This window comes from Xyrauchen texanus, chromosome 45 (genome assembly GCF_025860055.1).
Source record: "Xyrauchen texanus isolate HMW12.3.18 chromosome 45, RBS_HiC_50CHRs, whole genome shotgun sequence".
Classification (NCBI taxonomy): domain Eukaryota; kingdom Metazoa; phylum Chordata; class Actinopteri; order Cypriniformes; family Catostomidae; genus Xyrauchen; species Xyrauchen texanus.
The window spans coordinates 20,788,682-20,805,113 of NC_068320.1; the positions used below are offsets into that span (position 1 = coordinate 20,788,682).

Sequence of the window (16,432 nt, forward strand, 5' to 3'; positions counted from 1 at the left end):
TTGCATGTTTAATTAGTTATTATGTACAGTTATTATGTTTTATTTGTTTGGAGAGGCTTTTGGAAACTTGGAGATGTTTTGGACAATAGGATAAATTATTTTTGTAATGCTTTGATTGCTTTGTCGCCTCAATACAAAATTGTACTCAAGTTACAGGTGACATGATTAGGACCAAAACAAAAGCACTTTTTAGGAGCTACCTTATTTACAGAGATATATAATGTCAAATCAATTCAGCAGTTTCTTAGAGACTCTCAGAATTTATCATAATTCACTGTATATCATTAACACATTTGAAAAGTTTTCTTTAATATGATACTAACACTTGACCCTGCTTGGCTTTTTTTTTTTTTTCTTCTTTTTGCTGACTCTCATCTTTACAAGTGTGCTCTCTCACATGCAAAACTGAGATTTCTTTCTGAAGTAGAGAGAACCACTAAACTGAAGAGAAGAGGGCATGAGTAATAAAGAGACATTAATTCATTGTAGTCTTTGGAAAATCAGATGAATCACTGAGATTCAATAACATTTCCTTTGAACTACGGTGAAATTAAGATGCTGCATGGATTGATTCACAGAGCTCCAAATGAGGAAAAACGTATGTGTTTTCCTATTCAGTAAGGGGCAATAAAAGATAGAACACATGAATTGACACACAAAAACATGCACACCCACCTCAGTGTGATTTCCTTGTTTGCTATAGATGGCAGACAACAAGCGGTAACATTCAATGCAGTTGCTGGTCTTTGAAATGATGCCCAGGGTCATTTTCTCTGCCTCTGTAGAGCGACTTGCCATGGCTAAAACCTGCGCCTGTGTAGGGAATGAGACAGAAAGAGATTTTATTTTTATTTTTTTTTTAAATGGACAGAGTGAAAGAAAAAGTGTCCAGCAAAATAAATATGAGGTTCATTTCTCAGGCCGTGATGTGAATCAGAGTGAAGGGTCTTTGGAGACTCAATTAAGCTGACGTTGTACTCTGTGAAACATTACAAGGAAACCATTCTCAAAGGCACTGAGCCAACGCTGTCAAATATAACCCAATCAAATGTACAGCAGATCTGGGTAGTCTTGGCCTGTTTGAACATTCTGTCAACATGAATCTATGGGTTTTTTCTGAGTTTAGTTTGTCAAAAAGCCTCTATCACCAGTGCGAGCCAGATGTCAGTGCTGTCTGGCTGCAGTGTGGCTGCCTCTTTGTAAACCTCCAGTGCCTCTTCATATCTACCCGTGTTATAGTACAAAGCCCCCAGCGGGGTCAGGATATCCACCTTACGAACCACTTGCAGGGCCCTGTGTGGGAAACAGACACACACCCAGACAAATATTGTTTACAGTTTCTTTCATTGTAAGCTGGAAACATTATACAGTTTCATTTGATCTCAGCTAACCTTTTGTACCATAACTCCGCCTCTTTATTGTCATTGGACGACCGAAGAAGGCGGCCCAGGTTCACCATGGCAACGTAGTGAGCTGGCTTGAGACGAACAGCTTCCTGGTAATGAAAGGCGGCACGGTCTCCATGACCTAAAAGAAAGGGTGTATGATAATATCGAGGTCTCAAAATGATCAATCACTTTATTAGTGGTGATTGCTAAGACAAGCATCACTATTACTTTTTTACTCTATTTACCCATACATAAATCATCAGCCATATATTAACATATATATAAAATTAAGGTCATATGTGCACATTTTTAAATTCTCTATTTCTGTACTTGGGGAAAGTTGTTACATATTTGAAAATTGACATTTTTTGCAGTATTTTAAAATATATGTTGCAAACAGCATATGTACAAGTATATGCATTTTATATAAAAGGAATAGTTCACCCAAATATGAAAATTCTCTCATCATTTACTCCCCCTCATGCCATCCAAGATGTGTATGAATTTCTTTCTTCTGCTGAAAACAAATGAAGATTTTTAGAAGAATATCTCAACTCTGTAGGTCCATACAAACATATAAAGGCAGCATAAAAGTAATCCATAAGAATCTAGTGGTTTAATTCATGTCTTCAGAAGCGATATGACAGGTGTGGGTGAGAAACATTCAAGTCCTTTTTTACTATAAATTCTCCTCTCTGCCCAGTAGGTGGCGATATGTACAAAGAATGTGAAATGCCAAAAACATGAAAGTGGAGACTTATATATTAATCTCACCCACACCTATCATATCGCTTCAGGAGATAAGGATTTCACCACTGGAGTCATACTTATATGGTGCTTTTGTTTGCTTTTTGAACTTTCAGAGTTCTTGCCAATATTCACTTGCATTGTATGGACCTACAGAGCTGAGATATTTTTCTAAAAACCTGAAAGTCACACATCTGGGATGGCATGAGGGTGAGTAAATGATCAGAGAATTTTCATTTTTAGGGGAACTATCTCTTAAAAGAAAGCCATTCATGATCATATTATATATGTTTTAGATATAATGTATATTATACATGTACTGACATATATACAAAATCTAAAAGACTCACTTGTGTCTACCAGGAAAACCCCAAAGTTATTATGGAGGTCCGAACTGTCGGGGCAGTTCTCAATACCTTTTGAATAAACTTCATTTGCTTCTTTTGAACGTCCCTACGCATAAAAAGTAAATAAAATTAGTGAATATAAACTATGGTCTTCAAAATGCATTACAAACAACAATATCTAACATGGACTGAAAAGAAAACTCCTTATTTGGGTAATTTACTGTAACGAGAAAAACAAATCCCAACTAAAAGAGAAAGAGACCTGGTCAGCATATAGAGAGGCGAGACTTGAGTAGGCATCAGCAAAATGTGGACCGAATCGTATCGATTCTTTCAGCATCCTCTCTGCTTCTTCTTCCTTTCCCTGAGACCTGGAAAGCAACATCATTCTCTTTCTTATATATGCAAACACAGGTTCATACTTAGTGAGAGGTTAATTAAGGACTGATGTAGGTTGGGAATGGAGAAAGAATAAGAGATTGTTATTCTGAACTGGTCCCATTTAAAAAAAAAAAAATACTTGATTTGAATGATTGACACCAACTAAACAATGATTGGCATTTAGTGCCATTATCGGTTCTGGAGGACGGAACACTGTAATAAAACATGCAATATACCATCAGAGCTGTTGTCAAGACGATCAGCTTGTTTTTCTGTCTGCTGTGCCTTTGAATCAACAATCAACTTTTGAGCGATTGTGATTCATTGCTTCGTGTAATGAAAATGTGTGTAAACGCCCATTTTTATGGAATATATGCCACCTCACAGACATTACAAGACTTACATGCTCACTAAATCCAAAGTATGTGTTGAAAAGAAAACAAAGGCTGCAAAGTAGCACAACATTTTTTTTTCTTCTTTCAACAATTGGATACCATTTATCTACACTATTTCACAGTTCTATTGAAATCTGAAATGATCTCTGAATTTGAGAACAAGCTTCTGAGGGTAGTAAATGCAACGAGAATTGATATCCAAACAATTGTTCATTCTTTCTTCCTCAAAATTATGAAAAGAATCGTTAACAGAACCACTGAGGCACAAGAATCTGAATAGTTAAATTCCTTGGGATTCCCAATCCTTACTATTCCATGATAATCACATTTTTTGTGTTTATTTACTTGAGAAGGTTGCCCAGGTTGAAGAGAGCTCTGTTGTGCTGAGGGTTAATGTCCAGCGCTTTCCTGTAATACATTTCAGCCTCCTCTGCTTGGTGAGTCAGGGTGCCCAAATTATTCAGTGCACTGGCATGTCGAGGGTACAGTCTATACAAACACAGAGTTTGAATTTGGATTTTACATAAATCAATGAAAGCTCTGATTCTCAGTATTTGCAGAAAAAGAAATTTTGTATTTTGGCAGCTGGAAATGCTTCAACCAGTGTGCGCAAAGAGTAAGTGCGGGAGTATTTGTGCTATCTGTGGGTGTATGCACGCAAACTAGGGGTATATTGTATGCAAATGAAGTGCCGTAAAGCGATATTTGCTATTTTCCTGAGAAATAGGTAATTGCGCTAAGATGTTTCAAAAGCGTGTCTTATCTCAGCGCAAAGTCAAAACTTAGTTCTTGCAAATGCAGTTTGGAGATTCCACCAGCAGATGGTAATAAAGTTCATGTCCAAACTCTGAAAATATAGTAGAACATCAAATTATATCACTGTCACCATCACAATCACTGTCTGTTGTAGCCGTTTTACAGAACATATATTTATGAGATTTGTTTTAAACTAGCTCTAGGTCATGGTTTATTTTTCAATTATTTGTATTAAGTTTATATTTACAATTGTATTTATGATCCAATTTAAATTGATATTTTTACACTTTATTTTTAAAGTGATTTTTATGTCAATGCAAAAGGGGAAGAAGAAGAGAGAAAATGTTTGGATTTGGTATGATTTTTTTTGACCACTTCCAAATCCACTTGCACCTAGACTTAGCGCATGGTTGCACGAAAATACCAAAACTGTCTGGCCACGCTCATAGACTTTGCATGTATGATTTAAGGCATTACGTTGCACTTTGCACTAGTGCTCTTAAAATAGGGCCCTCACTGTGAAATTGTTCTTAAAGACTCCATTAAAATGGCTTTTCAATTTTCTGTGTTGATGAATTTCTTGTTGAAATACGAAGTTGTGTCAGGGCATATCGAATGGCTCATCCTGTTTTTATTTATTTATTTATTTTAAATAGCCAATAACCTTTAGTTCATGTTACAGACATTAACACAATGTGCTATATGCTGTTGCTAGTCAGAAATAGGTGGTATTAAAAAGAGGGACATCCTCAATTGTCACAAAATACCACAAAACTCAACCTTTGATTCCATTTTGTTTTTAAGAGCTATGCTTACATAGACACACTTACCTGAGGGCAGTTTTATAGTGGTAAATGGCTTCTTGGTTTCGCCCTCTGTCCTTCAGAAAGTTGGCATAGTTGTAATGAACTTTTGCATTGTGAGGTAACGTCTTAATGCCAGACCTGAGGATGGAGGGCAGAACATTTTTCAGAACCCCCTCAGAGAAAAACCTCCCACACAAAATGAACTATGTGAACCCTGTACCACACAAACAACAAATCTTGAATCTTATTCACATGTTTCTAAAGATTTAAATCAAAAGAGAAAGCTGCTTAACAACACAAATACACATTTCACTCCCACTTTTCAACAAAAAGTAATACACAAAATGACACATTAGGAAACAGTTCACCCAAAAATGATACATTTGGGCAGAAAACCAGATAATCAGTGAATAACGACTAATATTTTGATCTGTTCCTTACATAAAGCTATTGAATGGTTTCGGAAGACTTGCCATATAACACACAAATCATATAGACTCATTTAATTATTGTTTTATATCCCTTTTTGAGCTTGACATTTTAAAACCAGCACCTACTTTTTTGTAAGGAAAAGAGCAGCATATATATTTTCTAAAATATCTTTTCAAACAGAATATTCAGTTTTGGGTGAATTATATAATGGAGTGAAAAATGTAATAGAAATTGACTATTAAACACACACCCACACACCTAAACAACGCTTCTCTGGAGAGCCAGATTTCATTCTGTTGGACGGTCTTCCAGGAGAAGAGGAGGAGGACAACCAGCATGGACACAGTGAGCGCGGCCGCTCCCCATCGATTGACCACTGAATAAAGTCTGTTCAGTCCATGCACTACCAGAACACAGTAGCCCATACTACACACACACACACACACACACACACACACACACACACACACACACACACACACACACACACACACAAACACACACACAGGTTTTATATAAATATCTTCTCTAATATGAGGAAAACTAACCAGACATACATATTAAACCCAGCCTTTGTGTGTATGTAACCAAGGTGAATGAGCTAAAGACCTCATTTAAACAGACGCAGATAACCAGTTGGCAAAGCTTATATGATCGCTAGATATGAACTATTTCCCAGAGGCAGACCAATAACTCTCAATGAAAAACAGAGACATCCTAAGGGGGCGTTCATACCGCACACATTTTTGAGTCCACACTGAACACAGTTTTTCAATTTTTTTTCAAACATGCACTAAACGGATGTTGCATTTGTGCTGCTAATGCTTTTAAGTAATGCAAGGTATATCCTTGAAGAAAATCATGAGAAGGACAAAAATGCCTTTCATTCCATTAGCCACAGGAAACAGGCTAATCTGACCTCACAATGTTCATCTTCAGACACGGGTGTCACCATAACGGCTAAAGTCAAACACAATTACACAGACCTCCTACTGGATGTGTAGAATATTCGATATTATTGTGGCTTTAGACTGGTACAGGAAAGAGCAAGTTATATCAAATTACAATTTTTACAATGATTTATGTGTCTTTTATGTTGTTACTTATTAAATGTCTGAAGGTGTTAAAGGGGCACTCAGTAACTTTTGTCTTTGTGACATTTTGGACTTACACTGACACCTAGTGGCTTGGATGCAGCATCATTTAAAATCAATAGTTTTCAGTTTCAGATGCCATTTTAGAAATTAGTATTCACAGTCAGCCATGATTACTTTAATCATTGAGTGAAAGTGTCAAATAACAGGATGGTTACTGAGATTAAGCGAGTATTTGTCAGGTCATGTGAATCTAACATCGCAGCCCCCATGTGTGAACCCTCTCCATGTAGAATAAAACAGCTTATATAAGGTTACTGATATGACTGGAGTCTTCATTGTAATGTGTGATCATTATTTAGAACATATATATATATATCATATTTGATATATATATATATATATATATCATAATTTAGGAGTTCAAGTTTTTTAATGAGAAAGAAATTACTGAGTTACATTTTTACTTACTTAATTTGGATTGTACAGCCGAAATATGCTCCCACTTTATTTTTCTTCCTTTGACTCTCTGTTCTGCTTTACAGGAAACTTATATTTAGAAGGCGACACCTCCCTTTCCCAGCCAACACACACTCCTCACTAACAGAACACATGCGGACACCTACAGCTTCGAACACACACACGCACACACTGGTGTTGCTATCCTTATGGGGACTCTACATAGACATAATAATTTTTATACTGTATGAACTATAGATTCTATCCCCTAACCCTCACAAAAACGTTCTGCATTTTTACATTTAAAAAACAAACAAACAATGTGTCAATTTTTTTCAGCGATTTGAATTATGGGGGCACTAGACATGTTCTCATAAACCACATTTATAGCATAATACCCTTGTAATTACGTTTGTAACCAAAAATAAATGTCATTGTAAACCACCCAAATACACACACACTTTCAGATTAAAGGTCTGGATTCTTTACTGTGAATTTGAATACAGTGTTTATTTGAATTGGGGTATGGGTCCTTAAAAAAATCATTTGTTTTTATGGGGTGAAATGTGACCTGGACATGTTTTTGTGAGATTCATGCAAGTATGAGCAATAATCATATGGATGCTTACTTTTTCTTATTGCCTCATACACACAACAAAAATAAAGCAGAGTGACTGTGAGTTCCTCACATTCTTCTCATAGCTTTGTGTTCATTTCTTTTGTGGAATGTGAGTGTGTGAGTGTGACTGTAAGTGTGGATAAATAATTTGGCCTCTAAGCCGCAGTGCAGCCTCTACATGTCTGATTACTATTGCTGTTAGAAATTTACAAAGGCAGTGCTACTAATATTAACTCAGGATGCACAGGTAGAGGCTGCCCAAATGCCAAGATAAGTGTCAGGCTGATCCTAACACAGGCCATTAAAATTCACTGAGCACAAACCCCCCATTACGCATAACCAAGTGTACTCAGGGATGTAATGCAATGTGTACTTGTATTTGTGTGTGTGTTTATCGGATCACCACTACACTCCCAGCAAATTAGATAATTTTTAAAGAACAACTATTAAATACCACGCCTCATTGTTCAAATTACGGTTTAATATTCACATTAACACAGTTCACATAAATAAACACATTTACTCAAGTATCTAAATGTGGACATACCATAGACTTCTATTTTTTTAATTACATAGCTATTTATATTAGCAAATTATAATTAAAACAGCCTAAGCTTAATTCAACTGCTAAAATAAATCTTTTAGCATTCTTAGAATTAAAAAAAAAAATGATATGCTTTATTTATAAATCATTTTCCAAATGAAGGTTTTGTTAGATTTAGCTCACTTTTGGGGACAGTTCTGTCACTAAACTATAGCCAAGTACATACACACAAACTTATTACAGATCAGTGGCACATTCTGTGAAACGGGGCTCTAGACAGATTATGTGCTGTTATCAGTAGAGTGTTATCCGCACAGAGGGATGAACGAGCGAGGGAGGAGAGAAGGATGAATTTTTAAAGCGAAAAAAACATTTTCTGGCGGTTGCATTATACTTTCACAGGCACACATTCGCAAACACATACACACAAACCTGGGCATGTAGAGAACTCTTTCCGCCACCACAAATCCCACACGGAAGAACAGATTACTGGCTGGGATGAAGGGAAAGACCAGGTACAGCATGCCCACCAACACCTCCTTCCCTTCCATCTGCTACACAAAGAGAGAGACAGATAGAAAAAGATGAGCTCATGGAACAAGAGATTTGTCGTCTTAAATACAAAACGCATTACATTTTATAAAGAAAAACTCATTGTCCTGATGTTAGAACATTGCTATGCAGTTGCTAAGACATTCTGAGTGGCATGTTGCTATGTGGTTGCTAGGGCATTTATAATCTTTATAATAACATACAGTATATTGTAATCAGATTACAGTTACTGACCTTAAATTAAGCAAATTACTTTCAAGTACATTACTCGGGCTTCACATATTTCTAAAATTATCCTTATGTAGAATATATTAATGTTCATATATACGTCTGTTGTTGTTTCTGTGACAGCTGAAGAGCGTGCTACCTATAACCAGTTATCATAAAAGAGAAACATGAGGTGCTAAGTGTGTGACTTTAATGGAACAATAAACAAGGAGCAAGTATTGACATTATTTTGGAATAAGTGAAAAAAAGTGTTTGCATTGGGAAAAGTGGTTTAGAAAGTAACTTAAGTTACGTAATTAGTTATTTGATTACTTTTCCATGAAGTAATCAGTATAGTAATACAATTACCATTTCTAGAGAAGTGACTCGTAATTTACTCAACACTGGTTTGAATCTACTGTATATGTCCTGTTCAACTTGTTAGGTCTTAAAGGTAATGTACGCAAGTTTTCCCATTCCCTGAAAGACATTAATTAAATAAGTGTCCTGAGATATCTCACCAGTCTCTGTGACAGCTCTAGACTCTGTAAACAGCAAACAAAATGTGTCCACAGTCTCTGACACTTTTGAGTCCATGATCTCTGACACCTGTCAATCATTTTGCGCATTCTCACAGTATTTTAGTTGCAGCGAATTATTGAGGCTTAATGCCATTTTTATGCCATGATGTTCATAACAGTTGTCAGTTGAGGGCGCTATTTCACTGTTGTGTTTGACAACCGCCTGCTTGATGTCGGCCTCGGTAAAGCTCATTTAGTATCTTTGGAGTGCAGGTTTTGAAAAGAGGGGGCGTGGCTATTCCAACGGCTTAGCTTGTGGAAATTCTATGGCTAAAATCACATACAGCACCTTTAAGAAAGGACATTTTAGTAACCTGGCCCTTGTTCCCTATAAACAAGGTTGGCTCCCTCCTTAAATGTATGTCTAAAACCAGCATGAGTGTGTTTACATGTAAAGAAAGAGACGAGAGTGGTCTTTCAGTGACAGGAGGTAACCTGTGTAACATCCTCTTTACACAGATGCATGCTTTTTCCAGCAGTGATGAGCTGACGGTATTGTCACATTCATTGTTAGTTCATTTAAAGAATGCATTAACCAATGTTTACGAGTTAAACCTTTTTGTAAAATGTTACCAAATAGTGAATATATTTGCATATGTGTATTCAGAAGCAAGGCGCTAACAGAAATTGCCACTTTATAAAGTGTTGGTTGATGTCCAGCAGAGGATTTCTATTATTTACCTTGTAGTTACAGAGTGTACGGCGTGGTTGTGGTCTCAACAGCCTTAAATAAACACACTGTTTATGAGGTCAGCCTTATCCTCATTGTGATGCTGCAATACATTTAAAATCCCTTTTCTTTAAGCACCTCATATATCATGCCATGTTTAGCAGTCTCTGGACCGGTGGCCAGCAAAAGTGGAAAGTGTCAATACTGTACTCTGGAAATCAAACATAGCTGTCATATGCATCTAGCCAATTCAGACATGATCACCTTTCCCACTGGCACAACTGGTGCAACCTTTAAGACACAGGTTCTGGTCTCGTGGGAACCAGTAGGTAGTCATGTTTACATAAACAGTAGTATGCGTGATTCAGAGGTTGCATTTTTGCACTAAAATTTTATTTTTTCTCCGTTGACATTTAGGTTAAGTGTTGGGGTTAGGGAGTAGGATTAAAAAAATATGCATTCATGTTGACTGTATTACGTCATTTACAACTAAAAATGCAACTCACTTTTGGCGTCACTCTGTGGACATTTACGTTCAATAATACTTCCAGCTTCGGCCACTTGGGGCAGGACTTCGAATTTCGGTAATCACAGAACAATTTCAACTGAAGAACTTCTAACTTACCACCAACAAATTTACTATGTGATAAGTTTGAATACTTAGGTTAAGGGTTTGTTTAAATCTCAAACGATAAGTATGAGTAATAGTAAAAGTGATGCTTGCCTTCGTAAGCACCACTAACAAAAAACACAAATCATACACCACACATACTGACATGCACTCAAGGACACAATTGACTGTTTACTGCCTAGCCAATATTTTCACAACACCAAACTGACCTCCACTACACGGCTACAATGCTTCCATATCTCCACTAGTGTTATTTGAGAGCCTTGAAAAATTAGCTAGTGTTGTGATTTTATCGATGTATGAGTTAATTAAAAATGACAGCTGAGGTATGAAATGTCAATACAGAGATATAAATTAAACATGAAATCTGAGATTGAAAATTAGATATTAAACTGTAGCTCGGTTTACTTTGAATAGCCTGATAAAAAAAAAAAAAAAAACGGAAACTATTGTCTGGAGTTTCATTCTGATATGGAAAGCCCAATACACACGCACGCACGCACACACACACGCACACACACACAATGAATGTTTTAATATTGATTTGTGCCTTGCAGTCCTTCTGAAACATTAATTACCATTGGATTTAGTCAGAACCAAATGAGACATCGTGACTCACAACAGTGTCGAGAAACAAGCAAAAATGGACACAAAAAAAAAAACTTGTTGATAACATTCAGCCACCAATCAGCATTACTGACTCGCTTTTGGACCAGCCTGTGCCTTTGTGTGAGATAATTACCTTGGTAAACATTCCTGGGGATACAGATTGGAAAGTCATTAGGGTGAATCACTGGTACAGAGCTCTATATGGCTGATCGGTGGATGGTTGCCAAGGGATGCGTATGGTGGCCAAGAAGTGCACAGCACAACTGAATTAGCAAAGCAAATAAAAGCTGAAAACACAATGGAATATATATATATCTAAATGACCTCCATGTATTGGCATAGTTCACAAAGTCATTCATCATAGTGGGCCAAGTTGCTCAATACTGAATTGGCTTTGATAAGTAATTGTGATATGTTCACATGCTCATGGTTGTGATGTCTGACCATGATTTCTCAATGAACCATTTATGCAGCTTTGCTTCAGTGTACATGAGAGGGTGCTTTGCATTGAGAGCATTTGAGTACGTCTACATGGTAGCCTACATTAATTTCTTTCAAAAAATAAATAATTTTTTTGCAAAGCAGAACCCTAGCTAACAAAATATCAAAGTGGAATTTATTTCAAAGCACAAAACTTTTAGCACTTTTTGTTTGTTGGGTTTTAAATTATAATAGATATTGTTCAAAATGTCAACAAAAATTTATTTTGTCCATTGTTAATGTGTTGAACTACACCTGTGGTTTCTCTGCAAGGACACCTGTGTGAACTTCATACTTTAAAATCACCTTAGGACCAGTTGGTTAAAAGCTATTATAAAAATGGCTTAGTGCATTAATGCAAAGTGCATTTGTTTGCAGTACCACTTGGTGTGATATTCTGTTATGGTGCAATGACCTTTATACATTTTCATGAGTGGTACAAGTGTCCAAAATTTGTGGAGCCACTGTAGAACTCAATAAAAAGAGTCCATTCTGTTAGCTCTATGATCAGTTGGATCAGTTCACGTGGATAGAATATGAAATCTGAGATTGTTGTCTCTATAAACAGAACGAGGAAAAACCTGCTTTTCTGCTTGAAAATATTTGCACACACCTAAACTCAATCAGTAAAAGCAGAAGGCAGTTTACTGACATTGGTCTGTGAGCCTATATCAAACACACTTTATTAATTATTCAGTCAGGGATATGAGATCTGCTCATCATGGACTGAAATATTCTCTCTTTCATTTTCCCTCACTCTTGCTTTCTCACTGGAAAGTTGGATCAGCATTATAGAAACGAGAGAAAAAAAACGCAAGGACTTTAATTTGAGAAATATGAACTGACATTCCCCTGCAGTTTCTCAAATGTTTTTTAAAACAGCATGTGAAAGTTTTATCAGTGGCTAGACCTCTCATGACCTCACAAGAGCAGAGGACTAAAATACTTTGCAACTTTCTTAAAGGTGCACTCAGTAACTTTTGTCTTTGTGTCATTTTGGACTTACACTGACACCTAGTGGCTTGGATGCAGCATCATTTAAAATCAATAGTTTTCAGTTTCAGATGTCATTGTAGAAATGTAGTATTCACAGTCAGCCATGATTACTTTAATCAATGAGAGAAAGTGTCAAATAACAGGACGGTTACTGAGATTAATTGAGTAGTATTCGGCTGGTCATGTGCGGACACTCTCTATGTAGAATGAAGCAGCTTTTATAAGGTTACTGATATGACTGGAGTCTTCATTTTAATGTGTGATCATTATTTCCTATTTATATATATTGCAAAATTACAATTTAGAAGTTGAACTTTTTTTAACGAGGAAAAAATGACTGAGTGCACCTTTAAATACAGTACATTTCAATCAATACAAGCACTCATTTTTCCCTCATTAAAAAGATTTTGCACAATTTGTAAACTTTAAAAAAGGTTTAAAATCATATACACTTTCAATAAATAAAGTGATGCAGATATGTATTTGGATGCTGTATGAAAATGGTTTATGTATTTCACAAAACCTGCATGATTGAGATGAGTCTAGCAGAAATTATCTCCTGATAAAGAAATGTCTCAGTTCATGTGTAAACTGCATAAGGAATGTGTGCATTAGCTGAGGATGCATTTAGCATATGCTGTAGGTGAGCATCTGCACACTCATTTACACAATCACTTCTATTTTTCACGGGTTGCTACGGTGATGTGTAGTGAAGAAATGTGCCCTGAAGTGATGGGGTGTGAAACAGTATGTGTGAGACAGAACGTGTGCATGCTTTTATGTTTTTTAGAATGTGAGAATATGCTTGTGTGTTTTTTTTTTTTCATAAATCATGTTATAACTGAATGAGTCTGTAGAGATATTGTGCCAGCGGTTGTCTTGACATGTGTTAATAGTCATGTGTTAAATTTGTCCTTAATGATCTGGACTTGCATTCTGAAATCTTCAGTTTAAAAAAAACGAAACAAATATTGGCCATATGTTTGTTAATCCAAACCATCTCCAATCTAATTTCTGTTTTATTTAAGTGTTCAACTCTCCACTTCCACTTCCACACTCTTCTTCTTTTGTTTATGGCAATTCACAATCATTGTGCATATCGCCACCTACTGGGAAGGAAGGAGAATTTATGGTAAAAAGGACTAAAAGTTCTGGCCACCATTCACTTGCACTGAAAGGACTAAAATAGCTTTGTTTGTGTTCAGCAGAAGAAATAATGTCATACACATTGGGGATGGCATGAGAGTGAGTAAATGATGAGAGAATTTTCAATTTTTGGTGAACCTAAAAAGTCCTATTGTCCTATTGTCAGATTTTAGGGTTCCTCTACTTCAAAAATTCAAATTTAACTCATGTGTAAATGTGTATGTTCACTTACCTGTAGTAGTGTAATGCATCGCAGGCTCAATACAAGCATGACCAGAGCCAACATCAGGGAAGCAATATTCCGTTCGTCCCATAGAGATTCCACTAACGGAATGCTTCCCACCTGTCAATCACAACTCACACTCAGTATTTGTGATTGTATTACCCTCTCATCAAACCTTCACTCTTTTGCAGAAATTGGTGTGTATAATTGTGTGTTTTTGTGTGTTTTGTGGGCATTTTGATGCAATTTACCTGCCAGTCATAGCAAAGCACTATGGGAGCCAGAAGCAGCCAGGCATTAAAGGAGAGCAGATAGCAGTATGTGAGAAACCTTAAAAGAAAGTTTATAGAAAACAGATGCCAGTCAACATGGCAGAGTAAATCTGGAACACTTACACAGAAAATAGGAATAACCCTAATCTCACGCTGTAGAATATTAGGGCATAGTAAAAGTATTCATGAAAAACACACACACTAGCACAAATAGAAATACTTCAGTAATACTTGTAAAACCATGGGTCTCCTGTCAAGGTTTTCCTGATTTTGTATATATATATATATATGAGAGAGAGAGAGGTTCAAAAGCATATCAAACACCTCACTGATTTTAAATGTTGTTCTAGTCCATAAAGTCAAATATTTCTCTGTATAAGCTGTATTTATGAGAACATTCAAACTGACCTGGTGAGCAGATACGGAGAGAAGGAAGCCGGATTGTCTTGCTCTGAAAACAGTGGCATGGATCCACCCATCAACCATAAGCGAAAAGACATGATGACTGTGACCTATACAGACAGGACATTTAATTAACATCTGAATTTAGAACATATGCGACAAAGGACCTAGACTAGGTTGCAAACACAAAGGTTGCAGGTTCAATCTCAGGTAGGAGGGCATAGGAACCAGAGAGTGAGATCATGTTTTTTTTCTCCATGGGAAAGTGACTTGCATGCTTAAATCGCTACAAAACTGTAGCTATTATTGTGACGTTAAGTGGTTAAAACGTAGCAACTTACATGTAAGGCGACCACACAGGCACGTTTGATGAATGGGAAAGATATTCTGATGAGCTCTTTCAACCTGGAGCGTGACAAGTGCCTAAAACGAAAGCATAAGCAGATGTGACGATCTCTTAACAACTCTGTAACTCAATCACCTGAAGAACTCATTTTCATTCATTACAGACTTAATCAAACCATCAGCGAATTAGTTATATGGGTATTTTTAATCTGTTTACTGCTTATTTTAATTAACAAACTCTCAATCTTAGGATAATTAGAAAGCAGAGTGCCAAGAAAATGAGTGAAAACCTACACGCACACAGACCATAGAAGCTGTATTAGTGAGAAGACACAATCATTTTCATTCAAGTCAGCATTCAACATTAATATGAGGACTTTTATTTGGCTATCATAATGGTAACGAAACCAACACACACACACACACACACACACACACACAAAGATCCCCCATTTATCCTTAACAGACTGTAGGGGCAAGTGCTGTTAGCGAGCACCTATGAAGGCCGGAACGGTATAAGGGGGTGGGTGGCCAGCACCACGCCCGACCGCCTTTGTCTCCCCAGTGGCGATGTTTAAACACCGCACCAGGTACTCATTTTAGGCTGACCTAGGGGAGGCCCGGGACCGGTTCACATAATCGTCACTGGTGTTGGCCATGAGCGTGCTAATCGCTACTCTACCGCTCCCCTTCACCACACACACACACACACACACACACACACACACACACACACACACACACACACACACACACACACACACACACACACACACACACACACACGTAGTGTTTCCATGTTTTATGGGGACTTTCCATAGACATAATGGTTTTTATACTGTACAAACTTTATATTCTATCCCCTAAACCTAACCCTACCCCTAAACCTAACCCTCACAGAAAACTTTCTGCATTTTTACATTTTCAAAAAACATAATTTAGTATGATTTATAAGCTGTTTTCCTCATGGGGACCGACAAAATGTCCCCACAAGGTCAAAAATTTCGGGTTTTACTATCCTTATGGGGACATTTGGTCCCCACAAAGTGATAAATACACGCTCACACACACACACACACACACACACACACACACACACACACACGATGGTGCGTCTATCCTTATGAGGACTCGCCATAGAAATAATCATTTTTATACTGTATGAACTATAGATTCTATCCTCTAACCCTCACAAAAACTTTTCGGCATTTTTACATTTTCAAAAAACAAACATAATTTTGTATGTTCTTAAGTGATTAGAATTATTGGAACACTACAAATTTACTCATAAACCACAATTATAGCACGATACCCTTGTAATTACCAGTTCGTTAAAAAATTTCCTCGTAA

At 36.8% G+C, this 16,432-nt stretch overlaps 1 protein-coding gene across 3 annotated transcripts in view; it reads right to left on the reverse strand.

Moving 5' to 3' along the window:
- LOC127637569 (protein O-mannosyl-transferase TMTC1-like) overlaps positions 1–16,432 on the reverse strand; it is a 50,164-nt gene that overhangs the window by 7,271 nt on the left and 26,461 nt on the right. For all 3 annotated transcript variants that reach the window (XM_052118685.1, XM_052118688.1, XM_052118686.1), the window contains 13 exons: positions 15,079–15,160; positions 14,744–14,847; positions 14,315–14,393; positions 14,073–14,183; positions 8,401–8,522; positions 5,511–5,678; positions 4,845–4,958; positions 3,604–3,747; positions 2,745–2,853; positions 2,486–2,588; positions 1,392–1,527; positions 1,149–1,293; positions 676–813 (listed from right to left, as the gene is read on the reverse strand). In XM_052118685.1, coding sequence (XP_051974645.1) covers positions 676–813; positions 1,149–1,293; positions 1,392–1,527; positions 2,486–2,588; positions 2,745–2,853; positions 3,604–3,747; positions 4,845–4,958; positions 5,511–5,678; positions 8,401–8,522; positions 14,073–14,183; positions 14,315–14,393; positions 14,744–14,847; positions 15,079–15,160 — 1,555 coding nt within the window. The remainder of the gene's footprint in view (positions 1–675; positions 814–1,148; positions 1,294–1,391; positions 1,528–2,485; positions 2,589–2,744; positions 2,854–3,603; positions 3,748–4,844; positions 4,959–5,510; positions 5,679–8,400; positions 8,523–14,072; positions 14,184–14,314; positions 14,394–14,743; positions 14,848–15,078; positions 15,161–16,432) is intronic.